Raw genomic sequence first — 19,771 nt, forward strand, 5'->3', positions numbered from 1 at the left:
AGAGACACCAGTCAGTGTACAGATATCTCCCTGAGAGAGAGGGGACTGAGAGACACCAGTCAGTGTTCAGATATCTCCCTGAGAGAGAGCGAGGACTGAGAGACTCCAGTCAGTGTTCAGATATCTCCCTGAGAGAGAGGACTGAGAGACATCAGTCAGTGTACAGATATCTCCCTGAGAGAGAAGGGACTGAGAGACACCAGTCAGTGTACAGATATCTCCTTGACAGAGAAGGGACTGAGAGACACCACTCAGTGTACAGATATGTCCCTGGGAGAGAGGGGACTGAGAGACACCAGTCAGGGTACAGATATCTCCCTGACAGAGAGGACTGAGAGACACCAGTCAGGGTACAGATATCTCCCTGAAAGAGAGAGGACTGAGAGACACCAGTCAGTGTACAGATATCTCCCTGACAGAGAAGGAACTGAGAGACACCAGTCAGTGTACAGATATCTCCCTGAGAGAGAGAGGACTGAGAGACACCAGTCAGTGTACAGATATCTCCCTGAGAGAGAGGACTGAGAGACACCAGTCAGTGTACAGATATCTCCCTGAGAGAGAGAGGACTGAGAGACACCAGTCAGTGTACAGATATCTCCCTGAGAGACAGGGGACTGAGAGACACCAGTCAGTAGTCAGTGTCCAGATATCTCCTTGAGAGACAGGGGACTGAGAGACACCAGTCAGTGTACAGATATCTCCCTGAGAGAGAGAGGACTGAGATACACCAGTCAGTGTACAGATATCTCCCTGAGAGAGAGAGAGAGAGAAGGGACTGAGAGACACCAGTCAGTGTACAGATACACACCTGAGAGAGAGAGGGGACTGAGAGACACCAGTCAGTGTACAGATATCTCCCTGAGAGAGAGGGGACTGAGAGACACCAGTCAGTGTACAGATATCTCCCTGAGAGAGGGGACCGAGAGACACCAGTCAGTGTACAGATGTCTCCCTGAGAGAGAGAGGACTCAGAGACACCAGTCAGTGCACAGATATCTCCCTGAGATAGAGAAACGACTGAGAGACACCAGTCAGTGTACAGATATCTCCCTGAGAGAGAGAGGACTCAGAGACACCAGTCAGTGCACAGATATCTCCCTGAGATAGAGAAACGACTGAGAGACACCAGTCAGTGTACAGATATCTCCCTGAGAGAGAGAGGGGACTGAGAGACACCTGTCAGTGTACAGATATCTCCCTGAGAGAGAAGGGACTGAGAGACACCACTCAGTGTACAGATATCTCCCTGTGAGAGAGAGGGGGGGGATTGAGAGACACCAGTCAGTGTTCAGATATCTCCCTGAGAGAGAGCGAGGACTGAGAGACTCCAGTCAGTGTTCAGATATCTCCCTGAGAGAGAGGACTGAGAGACATCAGTCAGTGTACAGATATCTCCCTGAGAGAGAAGGGACTGAGAGACACCAGTCAGTGTACAGATATCTCCTTGACAGAGAAGGGACTGAGAGACACCACTCAGTGTACAGATATGTCCCTGGGAGAGAGGGGACTGAGAGACACCAGTCAGGGTACAGATATCTCCCTGACAGAGAGGACTGAGAGACACCAGTCAGGGTACAGATATCTGCCTGAGAGAGAGAGGACTGAGAGACACCAGTCAGTGTACAGATATCTCCCTGACAGAGAAGGAACTGAGAGACACCAGTCAGTGTACAGATATCTCCCTGAGAGAGAGAGGACTGAGAGACACCAGTCAGTGTACAGATATCTCCCTGAGAGAGAGGACTGAGAGACACCAGTCAGTGTACAGATATCTCCCTGAGAGAGAGAGGACTGAGAGACAGCAGTCAGTGTACAGATATCTCCCTGAGAGACAGGGGACTGAGAGACACCAGTCAGTAGTCAGTGTCCAGATTTCTCCTTGAGAGACAGGGGACTGAGAGACACCAGTCAGTGTACAGATATCTCCCTGAGAGAGAGAGGACTGAGATACACCAGTCAGTGTACAGATATCTCCCTGAGAGAGAGAGAGAGAAGGGACTGAGAGACACCAGTCAGTGTACAGATACACACCTGAGAGAGAGAGGGGACTGAGAGACACCAGTCAGTGTACAGATATCTCCCTGAGAGAGAGGGGACTGAGAGACACCAGTCAGTGTACAGATATCTCCCTGAGAGAGGGGACCGAGAGACACCAGTCAGTGTACAGATATCTCCCAGAGAGAGAGAGGACTCAGAGACACCAGTCAGTGTACAGATGTCTCCCTGAGAGAGAGAGGGAACTGAGAGACACCAGTCAGTGTACACATATCTCCCTGAGAGAGAGAGGACTCAGAGATGCGGTCAGTGCATAGATATCTCCCTGAGATAGAGAAACGACTGAGAGACACCAGTCAGTGCATAGATATCTCCCTGAGATAGAGAAACGACTGAGAGACACCAGTCAGTGTACAGATATCTCCCTGAGAGAGAGAGGGGACTGAGAGACAGCAGTCAGTGTACAGATATCTCCCTGAGAGAGAGGGGGGACTGAGAGACACCAGTCAGTGTACAGATATCTCCCTGAGAGAGAGAGAGAGGACTGAGAGACACCAGTCAGTGCACAGATATCTCCCTGAGAGAGAGAGGGGACTGAGAGACACCAGTCAGTGTACAGATATCTCCCTGACAGAGAGGACTGAGAGACACCAGTCAGTGTACAGATATCACACTGAGAGAGAGGGGACTGAGAGACACCAGTCAGTGTCCAGCTATCTCCCTGAGAGAGACGGGACTGAGAGACACCAGTGTGGTGATACACCACTGTACCTCCCTACCATTGTACATAGTATATAATAGTTGTGCGTAACGTGGCCCTGTAATACTGTGTATTGTACTGTAACTCTGCAGAGGTTCGGTCACTGGTAGGTAACCCGACCTGGCCACGGAGAGCTCCGCCTTAGCCACTCCCCCGGGAGTCAGTATAAGAACCTCTTCTGGGTCAGGCCCCATTCTGTCTGGGGTCGTCTGTGTCGGGTAAGCCTCCCATGTAGTATATTAAAGCCTGAGTTAAAGTCTCACATGTCTTTGTGGTTCTTGACGCTTAGCGCATCAACCAGTCAGTGTACAGATATCTCCCTGAGAGACAGAGGACTGAGGGACACCAGTCAGTGGACAGATATCTCCCTGAGAGAGAGAGGACTGAGAGACACCAGTCAGTGTACAGATATCTCCCTGAGAGAGGGGGGACTGAGAGACACCAGTCAGTGTACAGAGATCTCCCTGAGAGAGAGAGGGAACTGAGAGACACCAGTCAGTGTACAGATGTCTCCCTGAGAGAGAGAGGACAGAGACACCAGTCAGTGTACAGATAACTCCCTGAGAGAGAGGGGGGACTGAGAGACACCAGTCAGTGTACAGATATCTCCCTGAGAGAGAGGAGGGACTGAGAGACACCAGTCAGTGTACACATATCTCCCTGAGAGAGAGAGAGGACTGAGAGACACCAGTCAGTGTACAGATATCTCCCTGAGAGAGAGGGGACTGAGAGGCACTAGTCAGTGTCCAGATATCTCCCTGAGAGAGAGGGGACTGAGAGATACCAGTCAGTGTACAGATATCTCCCTGAGAGAGAGAGGACTGAGAGACACCAGTCAGTGTACAGATATCTCCCTGAGAGAGAGGGGACTGAGAGACACCAGTCAGTGTACAGATATCTCCCTGAGAGAGAGAGGGGACTGAGAGACACCAATCAGTGTACAGAAATCTCCCTGAGAGACAGGGGACTGAGAGACACCAGTCAGTGTACAGATATCTCCCTGAGAGACAGGGGACTGAGAGACACCAGTCAGTAGTCAGTGTCCAGATATCTCCTTGAGAGACAGGGGACTGAGAGACACCAGTCAGTGTACAGATATCTCCCTGAGAGAGAGAGGGGACTGAGAGACACCAGTCAGTGTACAGATATCTCCCTGAGAGAGAGGACTGAGAGACACCAGTCAGTGTACAGATATCTCCCTGAGAGAGAGGGGACTGAGAGACACCAGTCAGTGTACAGATATCTCCCTGAGAGAGAGGAGGGACTGAGAGACACCAGTCAGTGTACACATATCTCCCTGAGAGAGAGGACTGAGAGACACCAGTCAGTGTACAGATATCTCCCTGAGAGAGAGGGGACTGAGAGGCACTAGTCATTGTCCAGATATCTCCCTGAGTGAGAGGGGACTGAGAGACACCATTCAGTGTACAGATATCTCCCTGAGAGAGAGAGGACTGAGAGACACCAGTCAGTGTACAGATATCTCCCTGAGAGAGAGAGGGGACTGAGAGACACCAGTCAGTGTACAGAAATCTCCCTGAGAGACAGGGGACTGAGAGACACCAGTCAGTGTACAGATAGCTCCCTGAGCGAGAGAGGACTGAGAGACACCAGTCAGTGTACAGATATCTCCCTGAGAGACAGGGGACTGAGAGACACCAGTCAGTAGTCAGTGTCCAGATACCTCCTTGAGAGACAGGGGACTGAGAGACACCAGTCAGTGTACAGATATCTCCCTGAGAGAGAGAGGGGCTGGGAGACACCAGTCAGTGTACAGATATCTCCCTGAGAGAGAGAGGGGACTGAGAGACACCAGTCAGTGTACAGATATCTCCCTGAGAGAGAGAGGGGACTGAGAGACACCAGTCAGTGTACAGATATATCCCTGAGAGAGAGAGGACTGAGAGACACTAGTCAGTGTACAGATATCTCCCTGAGAGAGAGAGGACTGAGAGACACCAGTCAGTGTACAGATATCTCCCTGAGAGAGAGGGGACTGGGAGACACCAGTCAGTATACAGATATCTCCCTGAGAGAGAGGGGACTGAGAGACACCAGTCAGTGCACAGATATCTCCCTGAGAGAGAGAGGGACTGAGAGACACCAGTCAGTGTACAGATATCTCCCTGAGAGAGAGGGACTGAGAGACACCAGTCAGTGTACAGATATCTCCCTGAGAGAGAGGGGACTGAGAGACACCAGTCACTGTACAGATATCTCCCTGAGAGAGGGGACTGAGAGACACCAGTCAGTGTACAGATATCTCCCTGAGAGAGAGGGGACTGAGAGACACCAGTCAGTGTACAGATATCTCCCTGAGAGAGAGGGACTGAGAGACACCAGTCAGTGTACAGATATCACCCTGAGAGAGAGAGGGGACTGAGAGACACCAGTCAGTGTACAGATATCTCCCTGAGAGAGAGGAGACTGAGAGACACCAGTCAGTGTACAGATATCTCCCTGAGAGAGAGGGACTGAGAGACACCAGTCAGTGTACAGATATCACCCTGAGAGAGAGAGGGGCTGAGAGACACCAGTCAGTGTACAGATATCTCCCTGAGAGAGAGAGGGGACTGAGAGACACCAGTCAGTGTACAGATATCTCCCTGAGAGAGAGGGGGGACTGAGAGACACCAGTCAGTGTACAGATATCACCCAAAGAGGGAGAGAGTCTAACAACACAAATAAATTAGTCAGATATGGGGCTGGATTCTCCTGTCGCCGACGCCGAAATGGCGGTCGGCGAGCGGCCGGAGAATCCTAGTTTCCTGCCAAATTGGGGTCGACGCCGCTTTTGTGATGCCCCGTGCAGACGTCCTGAGAACATTGCCTGAGGCCGGCCCCCAGAGGTACCGACGGCATGGTCTCACCCATCGGGACCTCGGCGTGGTGACTGCGGACTCAGCGCCACCACCATCGGGGGAGGGCCAATCCGCGGCGGGGGGGGGGGCATTTTCGGGGCTGGGGGCACTGTGGGAGGAGGTGGTCCGGGACACGCGAGCCGGCCAAAGGGGTGGCTACTTCACGGGCCGGTTCCGCGAATGGCCGCAGCCACGTAACACAGCGCATCCGCTGCAGGCCGCCGCAGTCCACATGCGCGGCCACGGACAGGGCAATTCTCCGGGGCATATCGGCAGCTATAGCCAGGTGCTCTACGCTGCCCGCATGCTGACCCTATACAGGGAATGGGCGGCTGTTTAGCTCCAGAATCTGAGAATTCAACCCACGATTTCCCCTTTGACTTTGCATGCTTGCATTGCTCTTTCCTAAACCCGATGGAACCTCCTTATAAATGATTCCCTATGACAGGTGTTATGCTCACTGGTCTGTAGTTCCCTGCTTTCTGTCTCGCTCCTTCCCTAAATAGAGGAGTCACATTCACTATTTTCACATCCGATGGGACCTTTCCACAAACCGGGGAGGTTTTGGAACATTAAAACCAATACATCAACTCCTGGCGAACAAGTTATTCCTGCAATGTTACTTGTATCCACTACAGTAAAGACCGTTGCAAAATATATGTTCAATTCATTCACCAATTCCTTATTTCCCATTGTTCATTCCCCACTCACACTCACTGGAGGACCAATGCTGACTTTGCTCACTCGTTTCCATTTTAAATATCTGTGGAAACACATATTTTTAAATATTTCTTGCTAGCTTTCTCTCCGACTCAAATTTCACCCCCACCCTTATCTTTTTCTATCTAATCTTCTGACCTGTCACACATCCTTGTGGAATTGTATGCTTTATTTTTCAATTTGATAGAATCTTTCGCTTCTTTAGTGAATTACGGCTGGTGTACAATTGGTGTAGAATTAAGTCTCTCTCACTGGTATCGGTTCTGAGTATGCTGAAATATCTCATTCAATGTTTGCCACTGCCCACCTGTGCCTTGAAACTAATTTCCCTTCGCTTTCACCAGCCCTATCTTCATGCCCTCCTGATTGCCTTTATTTTGGTTTTAAGTGTAAAACACTAGTCTTAGGCCCACTCTTCCCTCCCTCCTAGTGATACGCAGAGCTCTGCCGTATTTTAATCACAGCTGCCTATTTTGGGCGAGCTGATTGGGGTCCTACCTTGTGATGATGGGGTAGCCACGGAGGGTCTCCGGATCCCCCTACGATGCCACTCTCTGGAGGACTGCTTCTCGACCCTGGAGGCAGCCGCCGCCTGCCATGACCCTGGATCCGGTTCGCTCCCGGGTGAGGGGCAACTGCTCGTTTTGCTCAGGGGCTTCCGTCCACCGTCTCCCCTAGTCATGGACCCATCGTCCTCTCCAGCCTGCTCCTCCTCCTCGCCCTCCTCCCGGCCTCCCACCTCTGCCTCGGTCGATATGGCGTCTTGCCGTTGGAGTTGACAGCGGGAGGTCCCCCCATTCGAGCGCCTGGAGTGGCTGCTCGCCAGGCCTTCCGCTGAGGGTTCTGGACTGCCGGTTGGGGGCGCGCTCCTCGAGCGCCACCTGAAACTCTCCTCCTTCCACAGCCTGCCTGAGTGGGGCTTTTCTTCCTTGACCTCCTGTGCACAGTCCTCCACCTTCCTCTCCGAGGGAGGCTGCACCTCCTGGGGGACCCCATGTTCTGGGAGGACAGTTGAGGGGGTCAAATCGGGCTCCTGGAACCTCCCTGGGGGAAATAGGCCCAGCACAAAGTAGACCTGAACCTTATCTGCCAATGGATCTCTGACCTCTTGGCCAATGGGGACAGTGGTCCTCATGTTCTGCTCATCCACGAGTGGATCTCTGACCTCTTGGCCAATGGGGACAGTGGTCCTCATGTTCTGCTCATCCACGAGTGGATCTCTGAACTCTTGGCCAATGGGGTTGGTGTGTCTCAGGTTCCACTGATCTGCCAATGGATCTCCAACCACTTGGCCAATGGGGACGGTGTGCTCCACGTTCTGCTCATCCGTGAGTGCATCCCTGAGCTCTCTGCCAATAAGGTCAGTTTGCCTCATGTTCCACTCATCCACAAGTGACTCTCCAAAATCTCGGCCAATGGGGGAAGCTTGTCCAGCATCCTGCTCATCCGCGAATGGATCTCTGACCTCTTGACCAATGGGAGAAGCTTGTCCAGAATCCTGCTCATCCGCGAATGGATCTCTGACCTCTTGGCCAATGGGGGAAGCTTGTCCGGTGTCCTGCTCATCCACGAGTGGATCTTTGACTTCGCAGCCAATGGGGTAAGCTTGTTCAGCATCCTGCTCATCAGCGAATGGATCTCTGACCTCTTGGCCAATGGGGGAAGCTTGTCCGGTGACCTGCTCATCAGTGAATGGATCTCTGACCTCTTGGCCAATGAGGGAAGCTTGTCCGATGTCCTGCTCATCCACGAGTGGATCTTCGACTTCGCAGCCAATGGGGGAAGCTTGTCCAGCATCCTGCTCATCAGCGAATGGATCTCTGACCTCTTGGCCAATGGGGGAAGCTTGTCTGGTGACCTGCTCATCAGTGATTGGATCTCTGACCTCTTGGCCAATGAGGGAAGCTTGTTCAATGTCCTGCTCATCCACGAGTGGATCTTCAACTTCGCAGCCAATGGGTAAAGCTTGTCCAGCATCCTGCTCATCAGCGAATGGATTTCTGACCTCTTGGCCAATGGGGGAAGCTTGTCCGGTGTCCTGCTCATCAGTGAATGGATCTCTGACCTCTTGGCCAATGGGGGAAGCTTGTCTGGTGACCTGCTCATCAGTGATTGGATCTCTGACCTCTTGGCCAATGAGGGAAGCTTGTTCAATGTCCTGCTCATCCACGAGTGGATCTTCGACTTCGCAGCCAATGGGTAAAGCTTGTCCAGCATCCTGCTCATCAGCGAATGGATCTCTGACCTCTTGGCCAATGGGGGAAGCTTGTCCGGTGTCCTGCTCATCAGTGAATGGATCTCTGACCTCTTGGCCAATGGGGGAAGCTTGTCCGGTGTCCTGCTCATCCATGAGCGGATCTTCAACCTTGCAGCCAATGGGAGATGCTTGTCCAACATCCTTATCGTCCGCGAATGGATCTCCGACCTCTTGGCCAAAGGGGCCTGTGTGTCTCAGGTTCCATTCATCCTCGAATGGATCTCCAACCTCTCGGCCAATAGGGTTGGTTTGCCTCACGCTCGACTCATCCACCAATGGATCTCCAACCACTTGGCTAATGGGGGAAGCTTGACCGGCATCCTGTTCGTCCGCCAATGGATCTCCCACCTCTTGGCCAATGGTGCCGGTGTGTCTCAGGTTCCACTGATCTGCCAATGGATCTCCCACCTCTTGGCCAATGGGATCAGTGTGTCTCACCTTCCGTTCGTCTGCGAGTGGATCGCCAACATCTTGGCCAATGGGGGAAGCTTGTCCAGCGTCTTGCTCATCCGCCAATGGATCTCTGACATTTCGGCCAATGGGGGAAGCTTGTCTACTGTCCTGCTCATCCACCAATGGATCTCTAACATCTCGGCTAATGGGGACAGTGTTTCCAACGTTCTGCTCATCCATAAGTGGATCTCCAATTTCTCTGCCAATGGGGTCGGTGTTTCCAATGTTCTGTTCATCCACAAATGGATCTCCAACCTTTTGGCCAATGGGGTAGGTGTATCTCATGTTGCACTGATCTGCGATTGGATCTCCGACATCTTGGCCAATGGAGGAAGCTTGTCCAGTGTCCAGTTTGTCCACCAATTGATCACTGACATCTTGGCCAATGGGGTCGGTGTGTCTCTGGTTCCACTGATCCGCCATTGGATCTCCGACGTCTCGGCCAATGTGGGTGGTGTTTCCAATGTCCTGCTCATCCATGAGTGGATCTGCAACCTCTCGGCCAATGAGGGAAGCTTGCCCAGTGTCCTGCTCATCCGCCAAGAGATCTCCAACATCTCGACCAATGCGGGTGGTGTTTCCAACATTCTGCTCATCCACAAGTGGATCTCCGATGTCTCGGCCAATAGGGTCAGTGTGTCTCACGTTCCACTGATTTGCGAGTGGATCTCCGACATCTCGGCCAATGGGGGAAATTTGTCCGGTGTCCTGTTCGTACACCAATCGATCTCCAACCTCTTGGCCAATGGGGTCGATGTGTCTCACGTTCCACTGATCTGTGAGTAGATCTCTGACCTCTCGGACAATGGGGGAAGAATGTCCGGAGCCCTGCTCGTCCGTGAACAGATCTCTGACCTCTCGGCCAATGGGGTCGGTTTGCGTCACGTTCTGCTCATCCACAAATGGATCTCTGACCTCTTGGTCAATGGGGTGAGAAGGTTCGGACTTTGGACCCTCAAAGATTGGGGGAGGAGGAGGAAGATCGGTCCACATCGGCCCCCCAGCTTTCTTGGACACTTTGACCTCCTCCAGCGAGACCCTCACCTCCATCTCGACATCAGCAAAAAGGCGGGGAGATCTGTGAAGGAAGAGGAGGCAAAGTAAAACTCGAGAAAGTAGCGAGTGAGAACATGGAGGCGTCAGGAGAGAGCTCCTTCCACACTTTCCCCAACAAACACTCCCAGCACAGGTACAGAATCATAGAATACCACAGTGCAGACGAGTCCCTTCGGCCCATCAAGTCTGAACTGTCGCATGAAAAGCTCTGACCTGCCCACCTAATCCTATTTGCCAGCACTTGGCCCATAGCCTTGAATGTTATGGCGTGCCAAGTACTCATCCAGGTACTTTGTAAAGGATGTGAGGCATCCTGCACCCTCCCAGGCAGTGCATTCCAGACCCTCACCACCCTCTGGGTAAAAAAGGTTTTCCTCAAATCCCCCCTAAACCTTCCACCCCTCATTTTGAACTTGTGTCCCCTCGTAACTGACCCTTCAACTAAGGGGAATAGCTGCTCCCTATCCACCCTGTCCATGCCCCCCATAATCTTGTGCACCTCGGTCAGGTCGCCCCTCAGGCTTCTCTGCCCCAGAGAAAACAACCCAAGCCTATCCAGCCTCTCTTCATAACTTAAATGTTCCATCCCAGGCAACATCCTGATGAATCGTCTCTGCACGCCCTCCAGTGTAATCACATCCTTCCTGGAATGTGGCGACCAGAATTGCACACAGTACTCCAGCTGTGGCCTCACCCAAGTTCTATACAACTTCAACATGACCTCCCTGTTTTTGTAATCTATGCCCTAATTGATAAAAGCGAATGTCCTATGTGCCTTTTTCACCATCCTATTAACCTGACCTTCTGCCTTCAGAGATCTATGGACAAACACGCCAAGGTCTCTTTGTTCCTCGGAACTTCCCAGTGTCAGGCCCTTCATTGAATACTTCCTTGTTAAATTATTCCTCCCAAAGTGTATCACCTCACACTTTTCAGGGTTAAATTCCATCAGCCACTTATCCGCCCATTTGACCACCCCGACTGTATCTTCCTGTAACCTAAGACACTCAACCTCACTGGCCAATCTTTGTGTCATTCACAAACTTACTGATCCTACGCCCCACACATTTATATAAATTACAAGCAACAGGGGGCCCAGCACAGATCCTTGCGGTATGCCACTGGTCACGGGCTTCCAGACACTAAAGCAGCCATCTATCATCACCCTCTGTCTCCTACCGCTAAGCCAATTATGAATCCATCTTATCAAATCACCCTGTATCCCATGTGCATTTGCCTTCTTAATAAGTTTCTCCTGTGGGACCTTGTCAAAGGCTTTGCTGAAATCCATGTAAACTACATCAACTGCATTACCCTCATCTACACACGACCACATTAGCTGTTCTCCAGTCCTTTGGCACCTCCCCTGTGGCCAGAGAGGAATTAAAAATTTGAGCCAGAGCCCAGGCATTCTCTACCCTCGCCTCCCACAGCAGCCCGGGACACAATTCATCCGGACCTGGAGATTTATCCACCTTTAAGCCCGCCAATATCTCCAATACCGTGTCACTCCCTGTGACAATTTACTCAAGAACCTCGCAATCTCTGTCCCCAAGTTCCAGAACTACCTCTTGGGTGAAGAAAATTGAGAAATATTCTTTCAACATCTTACCAATGTCCTCTGGCTTCATCAACAGTTTCCCCCCTTGGTCCTTAATGGGCCCGACTCTTTCCCTGCTTATCCTCTTCTCATTGAGATACTTATAGATTATCTTGGGATTTTCGCTACTGATACCAGCTTTCTCAGATCCCCTCTTTGCTCTCCTAATTGATTTCTTAAGCTCCAACCTGCACTTTCTGTACTCCACTAATGCCTGTGCAAACTTGCTCCCCTTATACTTGCTAGAAGGCTCTCTTTTCCTTCTCATCATATCCTGAATATCTCTGGTCATCCATGATTCTCTGGTTTGTTACACCTTCCTATTACCCTAGAGGGAACATATTGGGCCTGTACCAACCCTATTTCATCTTTGAACACCCCCCACTGCTCTTTTGTAGATTTCCCCACAATTAACTCTTTCCAGTCTACCTTGACCAGATCTTACCTTATTTTGTTCAAATCTACTCTCCCCCAATCCAAAACCTCTTTTTGAAACTTGTCTATTTCTTCGTCCGTGACAAATTTAAATTGAACCATGTTGTGGTCGCTATCACTAAAATGCTCCCCCACCATCACATCAAGCACCCGTCCTGCTTCATTCCCCAGAATTCAGTCCAGCACTGCACCATCCCTTGTTGGATCCTCTACAAATTGAGCTAAAACATTCTCCTGTGTACATTTTAAGAACTCTACTCCATCTAAGCCCTTAACATGATGGCTATCCCAATTAATTTTGGAAAAGTTGAAATCACCCAATATAATTATTATAACCTCTTATTATTTTTACACCCCTCCGTGAATTGCGCACAGATTTGCTGTTCAATTTCCCGCTGATTGTCTGGGAGTCTATAATAAACACCTAGCAATGTAGCTGTGCCTTTTTCATTCCTAAGCTCTACCCACAAAGCTTCATTTGATGCCCCCTCCAGGATATCATCTTCCTTACTGCAGTAACTGCCTCTTTAACTAATACTGCATGCCTCCTCCTCTTATACCCTGTCCTCTGACTTGCCTGAAGATTCAATATCATGGGATGTTGAGCTGCCAAACCTACCCCTCACTCAACCATTTCTCTGTGATGGCTATTATATCGTAATTGCATAGGGTAAGATACAGAGGAAAGCTCCCTCTACACTGTCCCCATCAAACACTCCCAGGACAGGTACAGCATGGGGTTAGATACAGAGTAAAGCTGCCTCTACACTGTCCCCATTAGACACTCGCAGGACAGGTACAGAACGGTGTTAGATGCAAAGTAAAGCTCCCTCTACACTGTCCCCATCAAACACTCCCAGGACAGGTACAGCACGGGGTTAGATACAGAGTAAAGCTCCCTCTACACTGTCCCCATCAAACACTCCCAGGACAGGTGCAGCACGGCGTTAGATACAGAGTAAAGCTCCCTCTACACTGTCCCCATCAAACACTCCCAGGACAGGTACAGCACAGGGTTAGATACAGAGTAAACCTTCCTCTACATTGTCCCCATCAAACACTCCCAGGACAGGTACACCACAGGGTGAGATACAGAGGAACACTCCCTCTACACTGTCCCATCAAACACTCCCAGGACAGGTACAACACACGGTTAGATACAGAGTAAAGCTCCCTCTACACTGTCCCCATCAAACACTCCCAGGACAGGTACAGCATGGGTTAGATGCAGAGTAAACTTCCCTCTACATTGTCCCCATCAAACACTCCCAGGACAGGTACACCACAGGGTGAGATACAGAGGAAAGCTCCCTCTACACTGTCCCATCAAACACTCCCAGGACAGGTACAACACACGGTTAGATACAGAGTAAAGTTCCCTCTACACTGTCCCCATCAAACACTCCCAGGACAGGTACAGCATGGGTTAGATGCAGAGTAAAGCTCCCTCTACACAGTCCCCATCAAACACTCCCAGGACAGGTACAGCACGGGGTTAGTTACAGAGTAAAGCTCCCTCTACACAGTCCCCATCAAACACTCCCAGGACAGGTACAGCTCCCGGTTAGATACAGAGTAAAGCTCCCTCTACACTGTCCCCATCAAACACTCCCAGGACAGGTACAGCATGGGTTAGATGCAGAGTAAACTTCCCTCTACATTGTCCCCATCAAACACTCCCAGGACAGGTACACCACAGGGTGAGATACAGAGGAAAGCTCCCTCTACACTGTCCCATCAAACACTCCCAGGACAGGTACAGCACGGGGTTAGATACAGAGGAAAGCTTCCTCTAATCTGTTCCCATCAAACACTCCCAGGACAGGTACAGCACAGGGATAGATACAGAGTAAAGCTCCCACTACACTGTCCCCATCAAACACTCCCAGGACAGGTACAGCACGGGGTTAGATACAGAGTAAAGCTCCCTCTACACTGTCCCCATCAAACACTCGCAGGACAGGTACAGAACGGTGTTAGATGCAAAGTAAAGCTCCCTCTACACTGTCCCATCAAACACTCCCAGGACAGGTACAGCGTGGGGTTAGATACAGATTAAACCTCCCTCTACACTGTCCCCATCAAACACTCCCAGGACAGGTACAGCACGGGGTTAGATATAGAGTAAAGCTCCCTCTACACTGTCCCCATCAAACACTCCCAGGACAGGTACAGCACAGGGTTAGATACAGAGTAAACCTTCCTCTACATTGTCCCCATCAAACACTCCCAGGACAGGTACACCACAGGGTGAGATACAGAGGAACACTCCCTCTACACTGTCCCATCAAACACTCCCAGGACAGGTACAACACACGGTTAGATACAGAGTAAAGCTCCCTCTACACTGTCCCCATCAAACACTCCCAGGACAGGTACAGCATGGGTTAGATGCAGAGTAAAGCTCCCTCTACACAGTCCCCATCAAACACTCCCAGGACAGGTACAGCACGGGGTTAGTTACAGAGTAAAGCTCCCTCTACACAGTCCCCATCAAACACTCCCAGGACAGGTACAGCTCCCGGTTAGATACAGAGTAAAGCTCCCTCTACACTGTCCCCATCAAACACTCCCAGGACAGGTACAGCATGGGTTAGATGCAGAGTAAACTTCCCTCTACATTGTCCGCATCAAACACTCCCAGGACAGGTACACCACAGGGTGAGATACAGAGGAAAGCTCCCTCTACACTGTCCCATCAAACACTCCCAGGACAGGTACAGCACGGGGTTAGATACAGAGGAAAGCTTCCTCTAATCTGTTCCCATCAAACACTCCCAGGACAGGTACAGCACAGGGATAGATACAGAGTAAAGCTCCCACTACACTGTCCCCATCAAACACTCCCAGGACAGGTACAGCACGGGGTTAGATACAGAGTAAGGCTCCCTCTACACTGTTCCCATCAAACACTCCCAGGACAGGTACAGAATGGGACCAGATACAGAGGAAACCTCCCTCTACACTGTGCTATCAAACAGTCCCAGGACAGGTACAGCATGGGGTTAGATACAGAGTAAAGCTCCCTCTACACTGTCCCATCAAACATTCCCAGGACAGGTACAGCACAGGGTTAGATCCAGAGTAAAGCTCCCTCTACACTCTCCCCATCAAACACTCCCAGGACAGGTACAGCGTGGGGTTAGATACAGAGTAAAGCTCCCTCTACACTGCCCCCATCAAACACTCCCAGGACAGGTACAGCACAGGATTAGATACAGAGTAAAGCTCCCTCTACACTGTCCCCATCAAACACTCCCAGGCCAGGTACAGCACAGGATTAGAGACAGAGTAAAGCTCCCTCTGCACTGTCCCCATCAAACACTCCCAGGACAGGTACAGCACAGGGTTAGATACAGAGTAAAGCTCCCTCTACACTGCTCCCATCAAACACTCCCAGGACAGGTACAGGACGGGGTCTGTTACAGAGTAAAGCTCCCTCTACACGGTCCCCATCAAACACTCCCAGGACAGGTACAGCACAGGGCTAGATATAGAGTAAAGCTCCATCTACACTGTCCCCATCAAACACTCCCAGGACAGGTACAGCACACGGCTAGATACAGAGTAATGCTCCCTCTACACAGTCCCCATCAAACACTCCCAGGACAGGTACAGCATGGGGTTAGATACAGAGTAAAGCTCCCTCTACACTGTCGCCATCAAACACTCCCAGGACAGGTACAGCACAGGGCTAGATACAGAGTAAAGCTCCCTCTACACAGTCCCCATCAAACACTCCCAGGACAGGTACAGCACGGGGTTAGGTACAGAGTGAAGCTCCCTCTACATGGCCCTCATGAAACACTCCCAGGACAGGTACAGCACAGGGCTAGATACAGAGTAAAGCTCCCTCTACACAGTCCCCATCAAACACTCCCTGGACAGGTACAGCACAGGGTTAGATACAGAGTAAAGCTCCCTCTGCACTGTCCCCATCAATCACTCCCAGGACAGGTACAGCACGGGGTTAGATACAGAGTAAAGCTCCCTCTACACTGTCCCCATCAAACACTCCCAGGACAGGTACAGCACGGGGTTAGATACAGAGTAAAGCTCCCTCTACACTGTCCCCATCAAACACTCCCAGGACAGATACAGCACAGGGTTAGATACAGGGTAAAGCTCCCTCTATACTGTCCCCATCAAACACTCCCAGGACAGGTACAGCACGGGGTTAGATACAGAGTAAAGCTCCCTCTACACTGTCCCCATCAAACACTCCCAGGACAGATACAGCACAGGGTTAGATACAGAGTAATGTTCCCTCTACACTATCCCCCATCAAATACTGGAGCAGGAGCATGCAGTGTCCACGGGCACACTCGATGCCTTCCGTGCTCGGTGGGCAGTGCAGGAGTTGCACTGCCTTATTGACCCTGATTTGCGCACTTTGATTTGACGGGTTTGGAGTTTTAAAAAAAAAAATTTTTTTATTCTCCTCTTTTTTCACATTTTCTCCCACATTTACACCCACCAACAATAAACAATAATCAGAAACAAACATGTCAATCCCCAATATCAATAACAACGATCCCACCCTCCCACCAAACCCCAAACATTAGTCCGCATGTTCACATAAACAAATGACAAAAAGGAATAAGGGATTACCCATAGTCACCATTAACACACACAGACCCCCTCCCCCCCCCCCCCCCCACCAACCCCCCCTCACTCCCACCCACCCCTCCTCCTCCAACCCTCCCACCCACCCGCTCCACGAATGTTCGATGTTCTCAAGTTCTTGAAAGTGCATAATGAATAAAGCCCATGAATTGTAGAACCCCTCCATCCTTCCCCTCAGTTCAAACTTAACCTTCTCAAGAGTCAAGAATTCCAATAGGTCCCCCCACCACGCCAGGGCACAGGATGGAGAGGTTGCTCTCCAACCTATCAGGATCCGCCTTCTCTTCCAACTCTTCCTCCCACTTTGCTTTGATCCCTTTCATTGGTGCCTTCCCCTCTTCCAAAATAGCTCCGTAAACTGCCGACACTTCCCCCTTCTCCAGTCCCCCTGTCGTCAGCACCTCCTCCAGCAATGTGGAGGCCGGCTCCACCGGGAAGCTCTGTATCTCCTTTCTGGCAAAATCTCGAACCTGCATGTATCTAAACATTTCCCCCTGCTCCAGCCCATACTTCGCTTCCAGCTCCTTCAATCCTGCAAACCGACCCCTAAGAAACAAATCTTTTAGTGTCTTAATCCCCTTCTCCTCCCATTTCCAAAAACTTCCATCCCACCTCCCTGGCTCAAATCTGTGGTTCCACCGAATTGGCATTTCCCTTGACCCTGCCCCCAACCCGAAGTGTTGGCGAAACTGCCTCCAAATTCTCAATGAAGCTATTATTCCTGACTCCCTGAGTATTTCCCCGGGACCATCGGGAACGGCGCTGTTGCTAGTGCTTTCAATCCAAAACCCCTGCACAAACTCTCCTCCATTCTGACCCACTGGGAATCAACCCCTGTGACCCAGCTCCGCACATTCTCCGCATTCGTTGCCCAGTAGTAATACATCAGGTTCGGAAGACCCAACCCCCCTGCCTGCCTTCCCCTCTGTAGTGTTAGTTGCTGTGATATGAAGAGTCTAAAGTTCTGTTCCTTTTTCACCAACACACATTTATTTCATTCCAACAGACTTTGCACAAAACTCTAACTATACATCACCTGCCAGAGGCCACCTGAAGCCCCTATACATATCAATGTCAATTAATGGATACTTAACATAAATGAGACAACTAATTGCAATGTCTCGTAACCCATTACTTAACAGTCTCCCCTTCCTTAGGTGAAAACAGAATTTCAAGAAACTCAAAAACACACACATGATTCACCCCTCCACACCCCTTTTTTTCCCAGTTTTTTTTTGTTTGTTTGGACGAGAAAGAAAAAAAAAACAGTCACAGAAACAAGCACCCTTCATTAACAATATCCAAAAGTTTCTGTGAACTCGCCCCTCTTTTCGTAAAACAGTCTGACAGTTGATAGCTACTGTCGACCCATTTAATTTTTGTTATTTCCCTTCTGTCCAACATCTGCTTCAAACTAGCGATGTCTGACCGTAACCTCTTTTCATTGAGACTTTTTGTAGAGTGCACATTTTCCCACAGAGATTTGTTGTCAATGTGACAGTCAATAGGTATATTACCCAGATCCCCTAATCCCAAAATTTCTGTCAATATCTGACTTATATAAAAGGCCATATCCACCGCCTCTACAAGGCTTCATGTCTCAGCAGCCAAAGTGCTTTTTACCACTCTCCTTATTTTCTTTGTTTCCCACACAAGCGGGCAACATTTACCATTGTTCCCCAAAAGGAAAATTATAAAACCTCCTGCGCTTGAAACCCCATCACATAAATTTGCGTAGGACGCATCACTATAAACCATGAGTTTCAAGTGCCTAAGGTCACCTAAAACCAGGAACTTCAAAACACACTCCTGCATTTTTAGTTTGGCCAACGCTTTATTTGCTCTTATTATGTCTTCCACTTTGGGATCATTCATTTTTGTACTCAACTCTAAGACATCAAAACAACTAATAGTCTGTCCACCTAACCAGTTCAGTTGCCCAATTAAACTCCGCAGTTGCTCTTTTTCTATCTTTGAAACCATTGTCTTTTTGTGAAACTCGGCACGACTAATTGCTATTGGGCTGATGCTTTCCAAATAAGATTGCTGACATAAAGTTGCCCCTAACTTAGTCTGTCCAATTTCCAGTCCAATATATTTAAATGCATCGGAAGCCTGACTTCCAACCCTAAATTCTTTTCTCAAACCAGAGATTACAATAGCTTCAAAATCACTGGTCCCACCCCACAAAAAATCATCGACATGCATCATAAAGAGGCCAGAAAGATTTCCTTTATAGTGCCAGTAAAACATTGCAGGATCTGCTTTCAACTGGCAACAGCCGAACTTTAACAAAACTGACCTTACCGAAAAATACCAGACTCTAGATGCATCATTTAATCCATATACACATTTGTTCAACTTCCAGAGTACCCCTTCTGTGTTAGCTGCTTCTTTAGGAGGACGGAGAAAAATGTCTCTCTGGAGCTGATGCCCCTGCAAAAAGGCAGCTTTTATATCTATAGATTTGCATTCCCATGCCTTTCTGGCTAATAGAGCCAAGAAGATCTTTAAAATAACCTTTCCTGCTGTCGGTGAATCTACCCTTAAATCCTGATTTTCTAAGTTTTCTTCAAATCCCCTTGCCACAAGCCTGGCCTTTGCCTTATAAGTTCCATCCGGAAGAACCTTTTCCAATCAAATCCATCTGTGGGACAGAGCTCTATGTCCCCTAACCGGTACTTCCGTGTATACCCCAAATTCACTCCAACTATGCAATTCTTGCTGTTTAGCATCTTTGATAACTTTTTCATCTAATTTATTTGAAGCCACCAAAATCTCACGTGCATGTGGGCTTCTACTCCTATTAGTATTCGTAGTCTTACTCATGTTCCGAGATCTTGATAAACTACGTCCCCTCTCCCGCCTGGTATCTCGTTCTGTACTGCTTGATCTTTCCCTTCTGCTGTGGGATGTCCTTTCAATAGTTCTTGACCTTTTCCTGCGGACCTGTTCACTATCCGATGTACTATCTGAACTGGCACTGCGTTTCTGTGCCCCCCATT

At 49.9% G+C, this 19,771-nt stretch overlaps 1 protein-coding gene across 1 annotated transcript in view; it reads right to left on the reverse strand.

The window, feature by feature from the left end:
- Nucleotides 1-19,771, reverse strand: part of LOC140392266 (uncharacterized) — a 54,852-nt gene that overhangs the window by 26,086 nt on the left and 8,995 nt on the right. The window contains exon 2 of the mRNA XM_072477582.1: nucleotides 6,838-10,127. Coding sequence (XP_072333683.1) covers nucleotides 6,838-10,127 — 3,290 coding nt within the window. The remainder of the gene's footprint in view (nucleotides 1-6,837; nucleotides 10,128-19,771) is intronic.

Source organism: Scyliorhinus torazame, chromosome 16 (assembly GCF_047496885.1).
Source record: "Scyliorhinus torazame isolate Kashiwa2021f chromosome 16, sScyTor2.1, whole genome shotgun sequence".
Classification (NCBI taxonomy): Eukaryota; Metazoa; Chordata; class Chondrichthyes; order Carcharhiniformes; family Scyliorhinidae; genus Scyliorhinus; species Scyliorhinus torazame.